This window comes from Acinonyx jubatus, chromosome C1, assembly GCF_027475565.1.
Source record: "Acinonyx jubatus isolate Ajub_Pintada_27869175 chromosome C1, VMU_Ajub_asm_v1.0, whole genome shotgun sequence".
Taxonomy (NCBI): domain Eukaryota; kingdom Metazoa; phylum Chordata; class Mammalia; order Carnivora; family Felidae; genus Acinonyx; species Acinonyx jubatus.
This window is the reverse complement of record NC_069381.1, coordinates 145053871-145077098: the sequence shown is the minus strand read 5'-3', so window position 1 is coordinate 145077098 and position 23228 is coordinate 145053871. Positions and strand designations below refer to the sequence as shown.

At 40.2% G+C, this 23228-nt stretch overlaps 1 protein-coding gene across 4 annotated transcripts in view; it reads left to right on the top strand.

Annotated features, from left to right (window-relative positions):
• ACVR1 (activin A receptor type 1) overlaps window positions 1-23228 on the top strand; it is a 140070-nt gene that overhangs the window by 97837 nt on the left and 19005 nt on the right. For all 4 annotated transcript variants that reach the window (XM_027055725.2, XM_015076695.3, XM_015076687.3 and 1 more), the window contains 3 exons: window positions 2161-2307; window positions 9002-9277; window positions 13192-13389. In XM_027055725.2, coding sequence (XP_026911526.1) covers window positions 2161-2307; window positions 9002-9277; window positions 13192-13389 — 621 coding nt within the window. The remainder of the gene's footprint in view (window positions 1-2160; window positions 2308-9001; window positions 9278-13191; window positions 13390-23228) is intronic.

Sequence of the window (23228 nt, the reverse complement as noted above, 5' to 3'; positions counted from 1 at the left end):
ACTGAGCCCAGAGTCCAAAGGGCAAAATATTACTGTGCCTTTAAAAAGACATGCTGTTTGGGATAGTGTGGATATTCTTGAGCATTCTTTGAAATAGTGTAAATTCAATTATAGCATTTTGTTGCTTCGGTGCTAAAGACTTTCATAAAAGCAATGCCATTTCAGTAGCTTATAGTTAGTGTTCATGTGGTACAGTCTTGAATAAAAATGTATGGGATGAACTGCTTGGATAGCACGATACCATTTCGGGTTCAAAAGCATGGGAAGTTGGACTAGATCAGTTGTTACCAGATAGTGATTAGTGAACCCCCCAAATTTCAGATACCTTAGGGATTTCCACGGGGGCTCCATGGCCAGTACTTTTGGGCAGTCCTGCTTCTGTTTTTAGCGACTTCCCCATAAGGTTGCATTTCTAAAAAGCATTTGACAACTTAAAAGCATTTGAAAACCATTGAAGTTGAAGTATGTTTCTATTTTAAATCTGTCTACTTATCCTGACATCCATCTCTGTTTTCTTACAAAAAAAAAAAAAAAGGGATTTAAGGCAACTTTATAGTAATGTATACAATTCTCCGGCATGTTTTTTCTCTCCTTCCTAATGAGAATATGAGGACAAAGGGCAAATAAAGATACAGAATTTTACCAAAGGCAAGAAAAGATCAGCATACTATTTTGTAGCAGCCTATTTTATACTGTCTTAGCACTAGCCTTCATCTCGCACTACAAATGCTGGGCAATTGCTATGACTGTATTAAAATTAGTCCTGCTCTAAATACTATTTTTGTGACCTGACAGCAGCCCACAATGATGACTTCCTGGCCCCATTTAACATCCTTTTGGAAGTAGTCATTGGTATTTAATAGGGACATTGTTTATCATGAGGGATTCTAGATTGAGTGGTTTGGATTTTGTGTCAGGACATAATCACCTGGATAGGCGAGCTTGCTTCCTCCATGTTTGGGTTTCTTCCTCCATGTTTGGCTTAGTTTTTTTTAGCAAAGAGCTATGTTCCTGTGTGTGCAGGTGGTGCTGCAGCTGCTTATTACAAGCTGTGACTCCCAGCAGCCACTGGCCCGGTGGAAAGCCCCACTGCCCCGCAAGGTGTATCTCCTGCCTTTGTTGTATCTAGGTGCCGCGTGTGTCTTTACCCTGATTATACCCTGTGTTGATCCCCGTAGTCTCGTGGTAATTACCTCCTCCTCCCAGCCTCTCCCATCACCCCTACCTATAATTAAGGAGAAGAATGGAAGAGGGAACAAGTGGTGGACAGGCTGACGGACGTGTTGCTGCTGTAGGAGGGGGCGTGCCCCCCACAGAGCAGATCACAAACTAGAGACACCACGTTTTGGGAAATGCCTTCTCCAAGGGGCCTTTGCAACGTGGCCCACTTCTGGCACCACAGGGGCTGTCTAACAAGCAAATACCCATGACCAATGTCGGGAATCAGAACTGTTCTGGGATTATGTCTTTAAGACTCTGCAAATCCTCTTTTGAAATATATCCTCTGCCAAGAAATCCTTTAGGGAAGGTACTGGCTGCTTGTCGGTCTCCTACACAGCACTGTTTTGGTGTGTGTGTTTACGTGTGATTTTTTGGGGGGGGGGGATCCTTCAGAACGCATATCTCAAACTTAATAGCCTCTCCCTTATGAAAAATATAAATGCGTGTGTAAATTCACAGATTTGGACTCCCAAGAAAATATCTACATTGATCTTGTTTGAAGGGAAGGAGTCCAGAAAGGTATTCAATTTGGACACGTGCAGGTTTTTTATTTTTTTATATTTTTGGCTTTCAGCACAACAGTGAAATCTAATACTCTGTACCATTTTCTTAATTTCACTAACTTTCAGGTGCTTTTAAAAACCATATATGTTTCATAGGTTTTAATAGAGGAATTTAACTGTAAACTTCGTAATTAGCAGCCAGTTGTACTGTGCAGACACTGAGGGTGTTGAATTTGTTATGACAGTGGGTGGCCAGGAGGGGCAGGTTCCGGCTTACTTTTGAATGTCTTCACAGGAGAAAGGTGGTGCTGTTTATAGCCCCAGATTCAGTTCTTGCAAGTAAACAGTGGAAGGGGGTAATAGTTGCAGGCAAGAGATGTCCTGGCTACCTCTCCTGTTCACCAGTCCCACATCACCTCTGTGTTGCTTTCTCCAGGGAAGGGCCGGTATGGTGAGGTGTGGAGGGGCAGTTGGCAGGGGGAGAACGTCGCTGTGAAGATCTTCTCCTCCCGGGATGAGAAGTCATGGTTCAGGGAAACAGAATTGTACAACACTGTGATGCTGAGGCATGAAAATATTTTAGGTAAGTACAAAGATAATCCCCTCGTTAATTTTATCCAGAAACAAAGAGTTGCCTCCCTTTGCCCTCTCAGAGTTGGTGGATGTGAATTTGCAAGTCTCCCTCAAAAAGGGATAATAGGGATCGTCAGCATTTATATAAAGTTTAATTTTCTTTTAATGCTAATTTCTTGTTTAAATCTGCAAAGAAGCGAAGTTTGAAGATTCTCTGGATGATGAAAATGAAATCATTATTGCTAATTCTTATTCTGTAGGTTGTTATTTAAGCAACAAAAATTTACCCCATATTGTTCACTTCAAGGCTTCATCCGTTGTTCTACTTACCGCACCCTTTTTGAATATTTATTGAATCAAACTAAGAAAGCTCTTTGGACGATTTCCTAGAGATTCACAGCTCCCAGGGACATCATAATTAAATGCACGTTCCCTCAAACTAGGCATGGTTTTTAAAGCCCAGATTTACAGAGGGATTTAGCATCCATTTTAATTTGGAAACGAAGGCTTAGAACCATTTGTGAAATATGTGAGGAGCCCATTGAAATACTGCTTTGGAAGTATAAGGGGTGAGAATATTCCTTGTTCCCATTGACTTCTGTGTCTTTGGAAAGTTTCTCTAAATGTGTTTATACTAATACATGTATGGGAATGCTGCTCAGAGTGCTTTATTGGTGGGTATAAAGTTTATATAGAAATGGACTCTATAGGATAGTGTTGGACACCTCGTGGCTATTGGGTGAGATGTGGCTTATAGGAAGGCCATTACTAGAATTTATTTCTATTCCATCGCTGCCAATTTCGTATTAAACCCGAGTCAGGTTGTCCGCAAATAACGGTTTGACAGTTGTCTACAGTTTTGCTTTGACAGGATGGTTGTGTGTTCCATCTTAGAATTGTGTATTTCTGCTGCTGTCTTCTCCCCTTACCTTACCTGCTGGGCTCTCACTGTCACCCAGTCGTGCTCACTTGCGTCATTGCTGTTGGTCTCCCGTTTCCAGTCCATCTCGCTCCCCTGCTATACTTCTCATGGAGTCTTTGATGACTCCTGCATGGCCTGCCACATTTGTGCCTTCTGGGCTTGCCAACCCAGACTCCTTATTTGTTGGGGTCCCAAGGAGTCTCAGCCTTCCTCTACAAATATCCCCAGAGGGCAGCCACTTCTGATATTTGCCATTACTTGGGATTGCCACGAACATTCAAGTGTCCGTACCTTCGTTCGGTGGTCTTGATCACCCATGAGCCCACCCCACACTCTGCCGACTCCTCCTTCCATCAAAATCGCCCAATTCCCTTTCAGTTTATCCCAGAGGACTTACTTGTGCTTTTCTGCACGCCCTCGCTTTGTAACTGCGTTGTGGCCCGGCTCACATACTACCTTGTGTCATAGTTTGATGCATGTGTGAAACAGCAATGACTAGTCAACACCAGTTACACTAGTTACTACTTACACTGCTGTACACGCTTAATGTGCATTTTCTCGCGTAATCTTCACCACAGTCATAAGAGGGTGGATACTCTTGTTTTGCTAGTTTTAACGGATGAGCTAACCAAGGTATAGAGGTTCCCGGCACCCATCAGGTTAGAGAGTAGAGCTGAGAGTCACGCTGGGCAGTCTGTCTCTAAATCACAGTTCTGTACTCTATGTGGTAGCGAGCTTGGGGAACTGCTTCTGTGATTCTACAGTGAAGAGTATGAGGTGAAAATTCATCCATAGTCAAAACTATCCTTAAATGTCCCAATTGTTCCTCTGACACTGGGACAGACAGGTTGAGCAACAGATAAAGTGTCAGTTATGTTAGAAGCCGTGATGTATAAGGAGTACTGGTCTTTCAAGGGTGGAATTCTGTTAATGGGCAGGTGCACATACTCTTAATAAGTACGTATGTGGGCTCTGAGATTCATTAGCGGAAGGGCATGTTTAGGCACCCCTTCTTATTCTCATGGGCTCACAGGTTCATCGAGCAAAACGCTCTAGATATTGCGGGGCTATGCAAATCATCACTTTATCAGTGCTTTTGAGTTAAATGAACTGTGATACCATTCCATTGTATACCGAGAACAAGAATCATTTCCATTGTTTTTACTTTCATACTCAGAACCAAGGACAGTACCCAGCACATGGTAGGTGCTCAGTAAATGTTTGTTGTAAATTAGATTTAATCATAAGAGAAATCTAAAGTCACTTTTGCAATAATGATTCACATGAGAGAAGTGACCACATAGTTGCAAAACACTGTTCATTTCTTATTACCAAATGATCCAAGAGGAAATTCTGTGTTCATGAGATCCTTCTAATAACATCATCATAATTGCAGCTGTATGAACTGATTTTACTGTGTAGTTCTTTTAGTTGAGAAAGCTCATTTAAAAATGCATCACTTTTTCTTTTTTTTTCTTTTTTCTTTTTTTTTCTTTTTTGGCTAAACTTGGTTCAACTTCTTTCCCTTGCTGTACCAGTTTTCTGGATATAGAGACTTTAAGGTTTTCTGTGATCATTTCCTTTTCTATCATAGGAGCATGTTGTATTGGCTATCGGATCATTATTTCCGTCCACTCTTGAGTATTGCTAACTCTAGCCCCTCAGAGTAAAAAAATTACAAACATTTACACATATATGCATACATATAAAACTCCGCACCCTCATTGTTTATCCCCCTCCAACAATATCTTTGAAATGACTCGTGTGGCTTTCAGCTCTTCCTTCTGCTCTGTCTGGTGTAGAAGTCAACAGACAAGTGGGTAATGGGAGGCTGTGCTATGTGGTGGCAGGAACGGTGGTCAGGAACTTGAGAAGCTGGTTTCTACTCTCAGCACCACTAACAACCCCACTGTGTGACTTTTGGCCAAAGTTATATGTTGCTGAGTGTTCTTTTCCTCATTACTAAGACCAAGGGAGTTGAGTCAGTGTGAGAATTTTACTCCAAAGTCTCATCTTACACTCTTTAAAAAAAAAAAAAAATAGTAAAATGTGAAGTTTACTTTTTTAATCCTATTAAGCAGGAGGTTCAGTGACATTAAGTACATTCTCTGTGTACAACCATTGCCACCCTCCATCTCTAGAACTGCCTCATACTCCTAAGTGCTACTGCCTAACCATTTAATCAGAATTTCTTGAGAACAAAGTGGAAGTAAAGGAAGCCACCCGCAAAAGATAGTACATTACAAAATTGTTGTGGCTTTAATTGAATACTGAGCTATTCTAAAATGTAGTACTAACCAGCTATTCTCGATACTTCCTGTGTTGGGCATCATATGAAGCACTGTACCTATAATTACTCTTCTATTCTCACAGTATCCCTTTGAGATTGATGATGACGTTATCCTTATCTTACAAATGAGGAAACCAAGGTGGAGATCTTACATGACTTGTGTGAGATCACCCAGCTCGGGAATGGTGGAGCCGATTGGTACCCAGCCATCTGGCTCTGGGGCCCAACCCTCTGCAGCACGTGCCCCACAGTGTAGTGGCCTCACTCCTCAGCTGTCATAGCTACCCAGCTCCTGGTTCCTGGGCGGGTCACCAAGGAGAGGCTCACAGGGGCCACTGGTGACCTAACATGATATTTTGGGTTTTATTTTCATTTTTGAGGAGGCTGGGAGGATGACTTTAGCTGTTAAATAAGAGGCTTTTGTTCTTTTAAAAAAATTTTTTTTAAATATTTGTTTATTTTTGAGAGAGAGAGAGAGAGAGAGAAAGTGTGAGCAGGAGAGGGGTGGAGAGAGAGGGAGACACAAGAATCTGAAGCAGGCTCCAGGCTCTGAGCTCTCAGCACAGAGCCCAGTGCAGGGCTTCAGCTCACGGACTGCAAGATCGTCACCTGAGGTGAAGTCAGATGCTTAACTGACTGAGCCACCCAGGCACCCCTAAGAGGCTTTTGTTCTAATCACTTTTTCTCCCTGTTAATGAACACATCCAATGGCTATGCCTGTGTTCTGCCCAGGTACCTGTTCAATCTTCCCTAACAGTAGAGAGCTTTGACTGAAATTGCAAAAGTTCCATAAAAATGCTCTAGCACTCTCAAACAAATGTAGTTCTATAATTCACACTTGGGAGATAAACAGTTAAAAAGAAATCCTGCCTATTTAAAAGTCATTTTCCTGGAAGGTCTAGAGCATAATTAACGGGACAAACAAAATCCTTCCTAAAACCTAAGGGGCTTAGGGGAAGGTAAGTGAATAAATAAACTAACTTACTTTCTTTCTTTCTTTCTTTCTTTCTTTCTTTCTTTCTTTCTTTCTTTCTTTCTTTTCTTTCTTTCCTTCTTTCTTTCTCTCTCCCTCTCTCTCTCTCTCTTTCATCAATCAGTCAGTCAGAGACTGTTCTTTCTCCCTTAAGCAGAGAAATCAGTAGAGGCTATATAAATACACAAACAGTAATTTAATTTCTTTTCAGTGGTGCTTATAGTTTAGGATATTTATTTTTGAACATGATTAACAATATCATTTGGTTGAAAAGGATAAAGCAGAAACATTTTCTTTAGTAAGAATGACTAATAGGTAAGTACACATATTATGGCCTGTGAAGGGCTCCAGGAGAAATCGCTATGGGGTGACACAGACTGGAGAGGGGAAGGCGTGCAGGAGTGAGGCTGCCTGTGGGAACCAGCTCAGAGGGAAGTGGAGAAGGAGGTAGGGTATCACGGTGTGGAAACATTACTTCCTTTACTTTGTAGATGTCCAATGGATACAAGTGTCAAATTGTCTTTCTCTGAGTAGAAAGGAGCTTGTTTGCGGGCAGTATGGCATCATGGGTAAGAGTAGCGGTTCTAGAGCCAGGCTACTGGGACCATTACTGGCCTTAACGTCAATGATGTCCTCTGCCTCCTTTCTGTTGTTTTTGGAGGATTATGTGCAGACCGTGTAGAACTTGTTAGTCCCAGTATTTACTAGCTGCTTCTGTTGCTGATGATGACGATCAAATAGGGGACATTTCTTTGTTCCCAGAGTTTTCTGTGTAAGCAACGGTGTACCCAGATGGCTAGCACCAAACTTGGGGTCAGCAGCTACTTAATGGATGTGTAATTTGGCATTTCCTAGCAGCAGTTTCATTATTTATAAACTGACTGTAATGATATCTGTGTTACTAGTGTATTGAGAAAAATCCCATGAGAAAATACATGTGAAAGTGACACGAATTTTATATCAAGCACTATGCAAGTGTGAGGCATGTTCCACGTATTTGTGTTTTTCTACATCCTTTCACAAGTCATTTAATCCTTCCTGAAGCCACATCTTTTCTTTTGTTTTTAATATCCTTTTATTTATAAGTTCCAAATGTCACTGCCTGTAGTGGGCATTAGCGGGGTATTGTGTGTGTGTGTGTGTATAAATATTTACATGTGCATATATAAAATATGTATATGTGTGTATATAAAAAGATATGTGTGTGTGTATATGTATGTATGTGTGTGTGTATATATATATATATATATATATATATATATATACACACACACATATACACACACACATACACACACATATATATGGAGAGAGAGAGCATGTGAGAGTGAGTGCATGGAAAACACCTCTAGCAGAAAAGGCAAGCATGCCCATCACAATTTATTCCATAGGTTAGAAAGTTCTAGAGGTCATTCACTTTGCTCAAGGGTCCCCTCAGAATGTCTAGAAAAATCTGTTCCTACCACTTTATCGACCTCTGTCAAATCTCACTTCTTGAAAAGAAGTCTTGAAAAGTGGTCTTGAAAAGACCACTTCAGTTATCACTTCTTGGTGGAAGCCTGTTGTAACATCTGGTCTGAATTATTAGCAGTCCCTATTTGGGACTCCTGTTGCCCTTTACAGATGTAACAGTACTTTTCATTATATTCATTACATTATATTGTAATTTTTCCTTTTTATATCTGTCTTCTTCTCTAGCCAACAGACACTATTATCTTAGTTTTCTTGTGTGATTGACAAAGAGCATCATAGGTGCTTATTATATTTGGTTTCTTTTTTATTTGATGAGTAGTCAGTCATTTAATATAAATTTATCCCTTTATCTTTCATCTGAGTAGAGATAATCCAGAGAACCTAAACGAGTGGCCCAGTATTACACAGCAAATCACAGGCAGAGTCAATATGAGAACATAGGTGTCTAGATACTATATGTTTTTTTTTAATGTTTAAATGTTTTTTAAGGTTACTTATTTTGAAAGCAAGCAAGAGTGTGAATGGGGGAAGGGCAGAGAGAGAGGGGAGAGAGAATCCCAAGCAGTCGCCACATTGTCGGCGCAGAGCGCTGACACAAATTGTGAGAGCATGACCTGAGCCGAGATCAAGAGTCTGTCACTTAACCGATGGAGCCACCCAGGTGCCCCTAGATACTATGTTTTTTTATTCTTTTTGGGTGGTCGATGAATAGTCTGTGCTTGGAATATGAGCATGATAAAGAGTTTGATGCTATCATTATGGGTAAACACGAAGATATTATTCCTATCTTAATGCAATGTATAATATTTTAAAGGATTATTTGTCATGGAAATGAATATGGAAATTTCCTATTCATTAGCAGTACCTTGTTATGGAATAAATAGTATTGCATTTTTCTGTTGATGCCTCTGTAAACCTCCTTTCATGGGAGTTTAATGATTTTTTGTTGTAGGTGGTATCTATCTCATAGGTTTCTATTTCTGTGTACCGAAAGTTATAATGTGAAATTCTTACATGTCTGCTAATTTTGTTCTTGCTCTTTCCAGGTTTTATTGCTTCAGACATGACATCAAGACACTCCAGTACCCAGTTATGGTTAATTACACATTATCACGAAATGGGATCGTTGTATGACTATCTTCAGCTTACTACTCTGGATACAGTTAGCTGCCTGCGAATAGTGCTGTCTATAGCTAGTGGTCTCGCACATTTGCACATAGAGATATTTGGGACCCAAGGGAAACCAGCCATAGCTCATCGAGATTTAAAGAGCAAAAACATCCTGGTTAAGAAGAATGGACAGTGTTGCATAGCAGATTTGGGTAAATTTTTAAAAATATTTCTTAATTACCATTTTTACTTCTGTTGCAGTCCATCCTTTAGCTAGGTTGCATCCACCGCCCCCCCCCCCGCAACCTTTCGTTATGAAACATGTCAAGCATGCAGACAAATCAAAAGAACTTCATAGTGAATAGCTGTATACCCACCGCCTAGATTCTGCCATCAACATTTTACTGTTCTTAAGCTTTGCCACACATCATCCATCCCCTCTCATCAATCCATCTTAATCTTTGATGCTTTAAGTAAACTGCACACAAAAGAGCCCTTTCTTGTAAAGACTCGAGCATGTATACCACTGTGTCATTCACCAGAGTGACTACTGTGTGTTTACTTTTTTCTTTCCAGGTGAAATTTCAATTTCATGTGAAACGAACAAACGTTAAGTAATACATTCTCAGAGTTTTGACAAGTGCTGTAAAATCCAAATGTCTATCGACAGTTAGACCTTCGCATTACTTTGGAAAGTCACTTCATGCCCATGCAGTGCATCGCTGCCCCAGCCCACCCTCAGAGGCAACCAATAGTGTGTAGCATTCTCATTTCCCAAACCTTTACACAAAGTAGGTACACAAATAACCTAGGGAATGAGTTCATCTTGAAAATGTTTCTAAAGTTGTTTTTTTCTGTAACCATGGCAAAATTATCAATGAAGAAAGAAAAAACCTAACCCAGTTCGCAATTTGCCCTGCTGGGATACCTCATTCCTGTGGTATTAGGATACTGCTCAGTGTGAGCTTTAATTGCATTATAAATAAGACTGTTTTCATTTATAGCGACATTGTATATAAAACCATCTTCAACTTAGACTCCTTGGATATTGGCTGAGTAATTATGCTAATGGGAACTGAATTGTAATATTGGTTATTCATGTCAGTGGACTATTGAGAGTCCTCACTCTATTTGATTAAAAAATGGTTTATATTATTTTCTTCCATATACCTGTAGTTATTGTTCCTAGCATTCCCATACTTGTAGGCTGATAAAGGTTTAGACAGTATTAGCTCTATGATATAAATGATAGAATTTATTCTTGTTTTTAAACACAAAAGACTCGACATGTCAGGAAAATTTATTTCTTTTGTTATTTCTTTAAAGTCTTTGCATTCATGCTGAGAATTATTTTACAATGTTTTGCAAGTGTGAGAAGACAGCTACTAAGGATAGCATTGAAAGGGCATGGCTCTAAAGCTTTTTGTGGGCAGTTGTAGTTGTGGTGTACTGGACTTTCATGGCAATGCCATGGCTTTTGGAGCAGGGTGATCTGGGCTGGAATCCTGATTTTCCCAGTTATTCACCCCGTATATCTGTGCAGGTGTTTTAATCTATTTACCTGCCCGAAGTACACGACCACTTATTTTTGATGTTAGGGTATGGGGCTTAGCAAGGAACACTTTAGCGTTTGACACTGTGCACTGTACTTCTGTACTGTTTCAAATGTTCATAACGCTGCGTTCAACTATTACTCATGTTACTAAAAATCACTTATGCCTACCTCACATGATTCTTACAAGATTCAGAAGTTACAATACTTGCGTTGCAAATGATAAGCATTCAGAGGGTGGTTGCTGTTATAGTCCAGTGGTCTAGGGGAGATGGAAAATTGAGGAGGCTGTTGGCTTTGGTTATGGGACTTGATAGGGAGTCAGAGGTGTTTTTCAGTAAGTCCAAGTAATTCGTGATTCATCTGTAGATTTGTAGATTTGTAGAAAAATCTGTGTTAAGGTGTTTATTATTCAGGGAGTAAATCCTTTGAACAGAAGACAGCTCGTCCTGTAAGATCATCATTTGTTTAATTTTTCACTTTATACCCAGAAATTAAGGATCACTCATTAGAAATCATGTTCTATTATTGAAACTGCAAAAATTTCAGTATTTATTTTTCTAACTTTTTATTATAAAAAATTCAAACATACAGAAAGGCTGAGGGAATAGTAAGTATAAAGATCATTCATACTCACAGCACTGAGATTCAGCAGTTGTTAAAATTTTGCCATATTTGCTTTATCTATATGTAGCTGAACGTGTATCTTTGCTGATACATTTGAAAATAAGTTGCAGACATCACAACACTTCTAAATATTTCAAAATGCATCTCTTAAAAATACCAAAATATATCTGCATGATCATTTTATCAAACCTAAAATTATTGATAATTCAATAATATCATTTAATGTCCATTTTCAGATTTTTCTGTTTTTTTCAAACAAGAAATCAGGCAAGGTTCACACATTGCATTTGGATATTTTGTCACTTTAAGTAGTGTGATAATTATCTATTACTGGGTAACAAACTATCTCTAAAACTTAGCAGCATAAAATAACAAATTTGTTATCTCACATAGTCATCTGAGGGTCAGCAATCTTAGAATGACTTAGCTCTACGGTTCTGGCTCAGGATCTGGTGGGGGTTCCAGTCAAGCTGTCGATTAGAGCTCCAGGCACCTGAAGGCTTGATGAGGGCTGGAGGAACTTCCAGGATGGCTCCACTCACATGACTATTGGTGGGAGGCCTCAGTTCCTTGTCACGGGGACCTCTCCACGGGGTTGTGTGAGTGGCCTCATAACACAAGAGAACTGATAGCGAGCAGAGAGGAAGCCATGATGCCTTATATGTCCTAACTTTGAAGATATACACTCATTTCTGCCAGGTTCTGTTTGATAGCACAGCCTACCCTCAAGGCAGAGGGAGTTGAACTTCACCTCTTGAAAGGAGAAGTCTCAAAGAACTTGAGGACATATTTTTAAACCACCACAGTTAGTACTGCCATGATCCATTTAAACTGCTCCTTTTTATATTCTGTTATTTTGACTCCTTGGTTCTGGAAACAGTAAAGAGGTATATATGTTTTGGGAGACAGTGGCCACAGAATCTTGGGGTTGATTATAAAAGGCAGGGAAAGAGGAACCGGTCTGATTTAGTGAATGCAATCGCTGATGTCTCTAGTAATTTTTCAGGGTGAGATAACAGGTGCCATCCCTGTGGCATGATAAGGAGTCATCATCCCACACACTCAGAGCCACAGAGCAGGAGCAGAAGTGTTCCTAGATGGCCTGAGGGATCCCCAAAGGATCCTTGGGTTGCAAAGGTTTACACAGGCTGCTTGTTCCAATGTGGCACTTTTCATTGTGTGTTAAAGGAATTACTTTCAGTTGGTCAGCATGGATATCAAAAAGTAATTTTATCCTCACAATGAATCATGCATGTATCTGCCTAACCCTCCTGGTCTGTGTGGAATGCCAGGTCACTCTGATTGAGGAATTCTGAAATGAGGGATGGTTTAAGAAAGGGCTTCAAACCCATTTAACAGGAGAGCTGTGCTTTGAATTGAGGGCAGTTTAATGCTGTCTGTATGCATGACTTTAGAGAAAAGCCTGTGGGCTTGGTCAGCATTGCTAAGTCTCAAATGAGCATCCCTTCCTCAAGGGATGGAGTCTGCCCTTTAAGTAGTGATACGTTACCACAGATTCACTGCCTCACACTGTTGGAAATTTGTGTTTGCACACAATTGGGAGCTGTGGCGGAGCAGGAGAACTTAATTTCCTTCTGGTAAGACACATGGAGATTCCCACTTAACATGTGAGCCTGTTTTCCTGTGGACTTCAAACACTGGCCACACAGTTCTTCGGTGCTTCAGTTTATTACTCCCCCAAGTCTTTTTGTCTCAGGGGTTCATGTGTTAACTTAATAGCGTCAGAATGTTTCTGGCATTAGTTCTTTTTTCTGTTGGTGACAGGTGTCATCACAACAGTATTCCAGATTGCTCTGGATGTAGTGCAGCAGTGACCACGATTACCATGAGAGGGTGCTTCTGATTGGGGTTGGTTTGAAAGGCCTTCAGCAGCCCTCTGTGAGAAAGGTAGTGAACTGACCTGCCCTGTTGTCTTCTTCCCTTTAGGCCTGGCAGTCATGCATTCCCAGAGTACCAATCAGCTCGATGTGGGGAACAACCCCCGTGTGGGCACCAAACGCTACATGGCCCCTGAAGTTCTAGATGAAACCATTCAGGTGGATTGTTTTGATTCTTACAAGAGAGTTGATATTTGGGCCTTTGGACTTGTCTTGTGGGAGGTGGCCAGACGTATGGTGAGCAATGGTAAGTATCTGATCTCATGTAGTAATGTCCTTTTCCAAGTCGTCTTGATTCTACGATCTTTAAAAGGGCAAAGGAAATATTTAAGTCCACAATGCACCATGAATCATACTTATTCCTTGAATCATACATCAGGCTATCAGCATCTATATTTGATTTATGGCTAGTAGGTGGAATGTAATGGCATTATATTTTAGCTACACAAGAGGAAATGATGGTTGAAAAAGAAGAATATTTTGGGCTGGGACATCTGCTCCTAGCGCTGCCTCCCCAGTGCCTCAAGTATAAGCCCCCAATAAATGCTTCCTGTCTCTTAAAAAAAAAAGAATATTTCTGGAAAAGACTGTTCTTCAGCTTTTCTTTTGATTCGTCCATATTTCATTCTTTCCTTTCTCCATCTTCCTATTCTCCCTTTCTTCCCACCCTTCCTCCTCCTCTTCTCTTCTCACAAGTGAGGTTTAACATGAAAGAATGCTTGAGTAAATCTAAGTGTGAATCCTGCTATGTTAGATATTTTTACCTCCTAAAGTTGGATTATTGAGAAAATAACGCTCAGGTTGCATACTCAGAATTCACTTCTTTGTGAGAAGCAGTCTATACCTTCTTAATTAATGAAGTTTGAATTCAGGAAGTCCTGAAGAGGTGGTTAATGCTGGGCCTCTTAGAAGTACGTTTTCTGAAATGGTGTTGTCGTAGCAGTGAGAGAAGCATAGGTCAATCATTTTTAACCTGTGACTCATACAATAAAGTCTTACTTACTCTTGTCTTTCGCGTGTCCCCATTAGCCACAAGTACGTTGTTGAACTTTACTAGAAGTACACTGTATTCTGAAAGAACTAAGTATACTGTTCCAAATTGCACACACCCCAGCTACCCACAAAGTGGTTATTATAGCGAGCTCTCTTGACTCACCTAAATAAACTTCTTCTTCTGAACTGGAAGTCTTATTTCAGAGGACATGTCTGAAATTGTTGCAGAAAAACAGGAAAATGGCATATATTTTGGTTAATACTCATTTTCAAAAGACACTTTCCCCTCCTAGCACTTGCTGGAATCCTGGATATGAAGTATTAAATAATGTGCGAACTCTCAAGGATTGAGATTCTTGGGGCAATCATAATTTTCCTGAACAACATAACCAGAGAATAGGAAGTTCTTTGAGGAAAGTTGAATCGGGGTAATTTAACATAGCTTTCGTGTGCAATAATTAAAACTGGCATGCCTTCACGGTAGCTGCTGAAGCTGCCGCTTTTCCTTTTTTCTTTTTTCTTTTTTTTCTCTAACAGCAAAGGCTGTCTGGCTTTGATACCCTTAGGGAATTTGTTAAAAGCAATGTTTCAGATTAAACATAAACATACATGTATCGTAACTGGACAGTTCTTTTAGTTTTCTTTTTCTTTTCTTTGTTCTGATGGAGCCATGAACATTTTCTTGGTAATTGTTTCTCAATCATTGGGAGCTTACTGACTTGCATTTTGTGCCATTCAAGTGCCTTGAGAATTATCTGCAACAGGGAGATTGTTTTGCTGATTTATGAAGTTCTGAACTTTGTCTGGAATTGCACATCGGCTTCATTTGCCTACCCCCTCACCAATAATCTTTGAGCATCTTGGAACTGAAAATCTAATTGTAATTAGTTTATTTTATCAAACAACTTAGAGACGGATTGGCATCATAATGAACCATGCAACAGGGAACCTGCCCCAAATTAAGCGGAAACGAATATCCCAAGGCTAGGACGGTGGCAGTCCGGCAGTGGGTGTGCTGGAGCAGCACCAAGCAAGCCTGCATGACGAAAGCCAAACTTGGCAGAGACGTGGGGTTTGGGCTTTGTAAGAATTCTTGTTGCAAACGTGTTCCCTGTGTCACAGGCATAAACCCAAGTGGCTCTTAGAAGCTTAATAGGAGTCCATTTGAAATTAGAATCATCAGTTTAAAATTTAGCTCAACAAATGGTAGTTTGCATCATCTGTTTAACATTATTTTGGGGAAAAAAATCATGAGGAGAGAAAGACTATTTTGGTGGGTTTTTTTGATTGATTTCCTCTTACGTCATCATTTAGGTGGTTCTCAAGTTCCTAAAATTCTGGTGAGTCGAGCTTCTCTTCTGTGTTGTGGTTTGAGTTTTTGGAGGAGGTAAGGGTATGTTGTGTCTCATTTTAAGTCAGTTAGTGTCCCTTGGCAGTGACTAATTTGATATTTTCCCGTCTCTTTTTAGTCCCCCTTTTCCCATGAGTGTTCACATGTGCGCGCACTCATGCACACATGGAAATCACCTTATCTGAACTCAGAGTAGGTTTGCATGTGGGATTGAACACTTTCAGGTTTATTATTAATATTTTAGTTATTACTACACCAAAACAGAAAAATGAGAGAAAATCTGCCCTTAGTTCGAACATCTATATGCCTTTCTACTTCTCTGTGCACCCACGTGTATGTTTCTGACTCCATTGTAATCATAGTATATATACAGTTCTGTATCATCTTTTTTCATTTGAGTGTGCCTTTAACGTTAGTCTGGTTTTAAGTGGTCACGTGGTATTTTAGTGGCCACTTTTATATTTTAGACATCCCGTCTCCTCCACCTGGGGCATACTAGTTCATACAACTTTTTCACTTGGGGAATTAATTCTTAATCCGAAAACAAGTAGACCTAATAGGTCAGAGTATGGAGGTTTTTATGGCTTGATACATATGCCAAATTGCTTTTCATAAGAGTTGTACTAATTTACAATATCTCACTCACCCCAGGGTGTGATGTACCTATTTCACGTTCTTGCCAGCTTTAGGAGCTGTCATTAAAAGAATATATATTTTTGAAATTATTGCATATAAAACGTACCTCATTTAAATATATGAATATCTTATCTTAGGAAGGTCATTATAATTATGCATCCTTTGAGTTTCTGAGCCCATGATAAAAATTGATGACCAGATAGTTCTCCTGGAGCAGTATGATCCTCAAGTGAACCATGAGTATAAAAATACGTTGCATTTTGTATTTTCATTGGAATGTTACATTTATTTGCTGCTAATAATAAGCTTCATGCTGTTTCTGTACAGGAAATGAGAATTAAGTCCATTTGCACATCTGAAAACTTCTCAGTAGTGTCTTTTGGAATTCACTTCTTATGTTTAGATTGACACTGAATTTGGAATTGGTAGCAAGGAAAATGGTTTTCTCATCTGTCCTGTGTGAATTTTCTGTACCAATGTAAGGCAGGGGTTGGCCTGGATCAGTAGTTCTTTGAGTGTGTGTCAGATTTTTCTAGAAACACAGAATGCCCCACCCCAGAGTTTCTGATTTAGGAGGTCTAGGGTTGGACAGAGAGCTTCCCTTTCCAACAGGGCTGCAGGTGATCCCCACATTACTGTTGGGTCAGGGGCCATAGTCTTGGGATCTCATGTGAACATGGAATCAGTCGGTCTTCCCGGGCCGGGAAACAGACTGCCTCCAGAATGTGGACAGTCAGTCCCAGCAGGATACCCATGACTTGTTTCTGATGCTTTAGGTGTAGATACTTGCTCTCTCTTGCATGCTTAAGAGGGGTTCATTTCTTTAAGAGTCTTGTATATAGACCCTGGCCTTTCTAGATTTTTTGCTACTTCTCTGAGAGTATTCTGGCAGTATTCTTCTTTTGATAGTTCTGCGGATACATTTGTGTCTGGTTACCTGAGTTCAGTGTGGTGTGAGGACAGCACCTTACAGGGGGGTTGCATAGGTAAATGGGTACATCATCACTGTCAACTTGTGCCATTTAGCTTTGGTCTGATAGAAGACCTTTAGTAGCCCCTTCGAAGCATCCCCCAGTAGCGTGTTACCTCTCCAGGATAGAAGCCCTTTCCCTAGAGCATCAGCTTTCAGTGTTCTGCCTTGTTTGTATCTCTGTATGCAGAAACCCCATAGTTGTGTTGTTCTCGTACTGTGATCACCTGCTCATGGATTTCAAAACCAAATAAGATCATCTCCATCACCCATCCTCCAGCATATTTTTGTAGTGTCATCTGGGCAGAATGAGCCTCTGTTCACCTCCATGCAGCTCACAGTCTACTGTTACATATTTTAACAGTTTTCATTGAGATTTAATGTCATATAAGTTTGTCATTTAGGTGACAGGCACACTTCACTATCGTCAATACACTAGCAATTTTGAAAAGGCACTATACCCAGATTGGAGAGGCAGACACATTCCGAAGACAGGATAGATACTGTTCCTTTATTGTGTTTGGGTGCTGAACATCTTGTTGTGACACGTTTCTGTCTTCCCTTGCTGTGGCTTTCCTCGGGGCCAGAGCACCGCTCCTAGAAGCTGTCGAGTGGTGCCCTTTGTGTGCCACTGCCCTTGGGCCCTCCTGAGGCGGTGCGACATCATCCTTAACATTTCAGGCTGTGAGATCATACTCTCCGACTTGATCACTTACGTCAGTTTCATCATCCAAAAAATATTGGTGGTGATAATATTCACTTTAAAAAGCTCTGATGATCAACTGAGACAATGTATGTAAAGCATCTTGTGTGTCTCTGGCATGTAGTGAGTGTTCGGTGATGGGGCCATGGGTATTTACTGTTCCATTGAAAATGAGTGTCAGGGGGCGCCTGGGTGGCTCAGTCGGTTAAGCGGCCGACTTCAGCTCAGGTCATGATCTCGCGGTCTGTGAGTTCGAGCCCCGTGTCAGGCTCTGTGCTGACAGCTCAGAGCCTGGAGCCTGTTTCAGATTCTGTGTCTCCCTCTCTCTGACCCTCCTCCGTTCGTGCTCTGTCTCTCTCTGTCTCAAAAATAAATAAACGTTAAAAAAATAAAAAATAAAAGAAAATGAGTGTCAGAGGACAATGGTGTGCTTGTGGACCTCAGTTGGCCTTCCCTCACCTCTCTGTATGTTAATCCTTCACTCAGATATTACATTTGTTTTTCTCTTCACTTCCCATGGGAGTGCTGGGTGGACACACTCTTGTTTCACCATTACTGGCTTTATTTTGTGATGGACTCCAGTGTTAAAATGTATCTCATAAAAAAAATCCTTGCTGGCCCGGCTGCATCTTTTAATGGGGTGAAGACTGGGAAATATTTGTTACAATGGGTTTTACAAAGTACATGTGTCAAACACAAATTTATTCTAAATAATCCTTGGGCTTCTGTTCCTAAGCACAGTGCGCTTGTATATGAAAGCCATGACAACTTTTATTTTCTTTAGCAACTTAATATCCACTATATTTCATGATTTCATCTCACTGGTGTATATTAAGTTTTGAACAAAGGGAAGAATAATCATATTAGGAAATTTTTTTCAATATTCATTAGAGTAGTTTCTTTCAGGTGTTTTGTTTGGTTGAGCCTTTAATTATAAGTGGCTGGGGACAGGCATATGGAGGTGGAGTGGGAAGGAAGGGTATTTTCCCACTGATTCCTAGAATTTCACATCCCTGGTTTAGAGATCCAGACCAGAGGACAGCAATCATGCCCTCATGACAAAATAACCTGAGTCAGGCAGAACTTCACTGGTTCAAGTAACAGTGTGTTAAATCTTGTAACAGCCCGGCACTCAGTGAACAATACATTCTTCACCTCATAGGAGACCGCTGTAGGTGCCAACTATTTGGACCTTCTGTGGAACTGCTCTCTCTAGGTTTTAACACTGTGCCAGATCTAAGCCCTCTAAGCTCTAGCTTAGAGCAGGGCTCTGTAGCTCACCTACACTTTTTGTCCCCCTCCTCTGACAACTGTGACATTAATGTATATTGCTAGTAGGGACTCACTACACAGTAACCTACAAACCATTTGCTATGTTACGTTGATAAGAATCCCCAAGATAGCAGTTACTTTTATAATTCTAACAGATCTCTGAGAACAGAGTCAGTCTTGACTTGAGTGACGTGCATGGTCCCATATACCTGTGGATTGCAGTACGGGAGGAGGCATGGACCTGCCACGTGTATACTCTACCTAGCAGGGAACAAAATGGGGTGAATTTTAAAGCTGTTCTTCCAACCCGCTTCCTGTTTCAGAAAGGAGTACTTGGCTGTGGGGTAAGGCAGGGCTTCCCAGTGAGTATGCGGTGTTAGGTTACAGAAATGCCTGAGGTACTGATTCTCTTAAACCTCTGGCAGGGAGACGGGGCCCACGGGGACCAGAACCCCCTACACTGTCGGCACCTCTAATTCAGCAGCCTCATCCATTTATCTGCTAGTAATGTTTGATGGGGGCCATGGCACAAAAAATGTTTGAAGTCCTCCCATTAGGAATAAGTGAGACGACACACATCTTAGAAATACCTTTTTGAATCTTGGAAAACAGTTCACGGAAAGGCATTCTTTCCGGTGACACTAATTTATACACGTATTACTTCATGCTTTTTTCCATACCAAAATGGTACTTTACCATTATTTTAATCTTTCTCTTTTCATTGGAGTTTTTCAAACTTAGTCTTTTGAGGTCTAGCTGATACACAATGTTACATTAGGTGCAGGTACACAACATAGTGAGTCAAGTCTGTATGTTGTGCTCACATAATTGTAGCAACTCTGTCACCATACAGCACCATAACAATACCACTGACTGACTGTATCCCCAATGCTGTACTTTCCATTCCTGTGACTTATTCTGTAACTAGAAACTGTTACCTCCTTTTCACCCATTTTGCCTCACCCCCTTCCCCTACAGTACCCATCAATTTGTTCCCTGTATTTATGGGTCTGTTTCTGCTTTTTGTTTGTTCATTCGTTTGGGTTTTTTTAGATTCCATAGTAGATAAATTCATCTGGTATTTGTCTCTTTCTGTCTGACTCACTTCATAGCATAGTACCCTCTAAGGAATCCATTTTGTTGCAAATGGTGAAATCTTATTTTTTTTATAGCCGAGTAATATTTCCTTGTGTACCTATGTATGTGCACAGAATGCCTTTCTGTGAACTGTTTTCCGAGCATCAGAAAGGTATTTCCACTATGTCTGTTGTCCCACTTCTCGTTCCTAACAGGAATACTTCAAACACATACAAAGAGTCTTTACCCATCCCTCTGTCAACGGACATGTGGATTGCTTGCATATCTTGACTATTGTAAATAATGCTGCAATAGGTATAGGTGTGTATAGATGGTTTTGAATTAGTATTTTCATTTTCTTGGGGTAAGTACCCAGTAGTGGGATTACTCAATTGGATGGTATTTCTCTTTCAAATTTTTTTGAGGAACATCCATACTGGTTTCCACAGTGGTTGCACCAATTTAGATTTCTACCAACTGTGCACGAGAGTTTTGCTCTATGTCCTTTACAGCATCTGTTTATTTCATGTGTTTCTGACACTAGCCCTGCTGACACGTGTCGGGAGATACCTCATCGTGGTTTTGATTTGTATTTCCCTGATGGTGAGGGATGTTGAGCATTTTTTCATGTGTCTGTTAGCCATCTGGGTGTCCTTGGAAAAAGATCTATTCAGGTCTTCTGCCCATTTTTATTCAATTTTTTTGGGGGGGTATTGTCTAAGTTCTTTATAGTTTGGATATTAACCCTTTATTGGATGTATCATGTGAAATATCTTCTCCCATTCACTGAATTCCCTTTTCATTTTGTTGGTTTCCTTCACCGTGCACAGCTTTTAATTTTGGAATCATCTCAGTGGTTTATTTTTCCTTTTGTTTTTGTTGCCTGAGGAGACAGATCTAGAAAATTGTTGTTATGGCCGATACCCAAGAGATTACTGCTGATGGTACTTCTAGGAGTTTTATGGTTTCCGGTCTCACTTTTAGATCTTTAATCCATTTTGTTCATTTTTATGTATGGTGTGAGAAAGTGGACCAGTTTTCCCAGCACCATTCATTGAAGAGAATGTCTTTTTCCCATGGTATATTCTTGCCTGCTTTGTCATTGATCAATTGACCATATAAGTATGTGGGTTTTTTCTGGCTGTCTATTCTCTTTCATTTATCACTGCATCTGTTCTTTACTGGTGTCATACCGTTTTCATTATTATAGCTTTGTAGTGGGTCTTGAAATCTGGGAATGTGATACCTCCATTTTTCGTGCTCACGATTGCTTTGGCTCTTTGGAGTGTTTTGTGGTTCCACACAGAACTTGGGATTATTCTAGTTTTATGAAAAATGCCATTGGTATTTTGCTGGGGATTGTATTGAATCTCTAGATTGCTTTGGGTAGTACAGACATGTTTAACGGTATTATTCCAGTCTGTGGTATATCTTTCCATTTGTGTCATCTTCAATTCCTTTGGTTAGTGTATAAAACAGTTTTCAGAGTACTAGTCTTTCATCTCCTTGGGGAAGTTTATTCCTAGGTATTTTATTCTTTTTGATGCAATGGTAAATGGGATTGTTTATATTAGTGTATAGAAATGCAGATTTCTGTGTATTAATTCTGTATCCAACTTTACTGAATTCATTTATTCTGATGGCTTTTTTTGGTGGAGTCTAGGGCTTTCTATATATAGTGGTATGTCATCTAAAATTAGTGACAATGTTACTACTTTCTCACCATTTTGGATGCCTTTTTTTTCTCTTTTTCTTGTTATGGTTAGGACTTTTCAGTAGTATGCTGAGTAAAAGAGGCAAGAGTGCATATCCTTGTCTTATTTCAGATCTTAGAGGGAAAGCACTTATTGGCTGTGAAGATCAGTTTTGTCCATGAACCACTTCCCATTTTCTCACGTGCCACTCTTGAAGGAAATGCTGTATTAGCTTATAGTTCTCTCAGAAGCCAAAGGCCAACCATTCTAATTTTTATTAAAATGGCCTCAGTTTTAAAGTTCTAGTCTTTGAAAGATTTCAGAATTTTTGTAGGAGTTAACATCCACCTGCATGTGGATGCAGGTGCAAGGGACTAGGTTCTCTTCACCTGTTATCTGGATTTCAGTTGTGACTACCCAAGTTGGAGAACAGTGAAGAGAGATAGTGAAGTGAGCATACTGTGACAGATTAATGCAGAGAAGCATATTTTATTATGTCATTGTTGGCTTGTTGGGAGGAATTCTAGAATATAAACAGGGCATTGGATGTTAGTTTAGCTTTGCCATTAATTACCTGTGAACTTGGACAAGTAGTTTTCCTGTGTGGTCCTCAGTGTTTTCTTCTAAAGGAAAGGAGGACTGTGACGTAATCTACATGATTCTAATATCCCACGGGGTCTCTTCACCTTACCTTCAGATTTTTCAGAGTACAGCCAGGTCCATTAGGGATTATGGGGTGAATTCATTTAGCAGACTTGACCTTAATTGACATGAGTCTATTTATAGCCTTTATGTATCCCATTAAGTGGGACTATTTGTATATTTCACTACAGAAATGTGTTTGATGTGGGGTATCCCTCTGACTCTGCTAGTGTGTCACATAAATATGGTGTGTGCCTCTTATCTTTAAAATGTAAAAAATTCCAAATTCTGCAAACACAACTAACCTCAAGGGTTTTGGATAAAGGACCATGGATATATAATCAACATTCACTCAAGTAATATGTATGCAGTGTGTATAATACACGAGGTACTTTTTTAGGCTCTGGGAAGCAGTGGAACAAAAAAAATATGTATGATTTTAATATTTCTTTAATAGATTAAGCCACTATGGTTGAGGTATACATGGAGGTGATTGAGTATAGGGAGGACACTGAATTGTTCTGGGATTGTGGTAGCAAGGTGGGAAGGTCTTCTTGGAAGATAGAAAGCATGAACTGAGTCATAAGCGAGATGAATAGGAGCTAGTCAGTTGTACTAGTCTGGGCAGACGTGTAGGTGGGAATGAGAAAATTCGATGGTGATAACAATCGGTATCCTGGGCAAAAGGAAGCACCATGGGGAACCTAAAGGTGCCCTGGTGCTAAAACTGCAAGCCACTGCGGTGTGG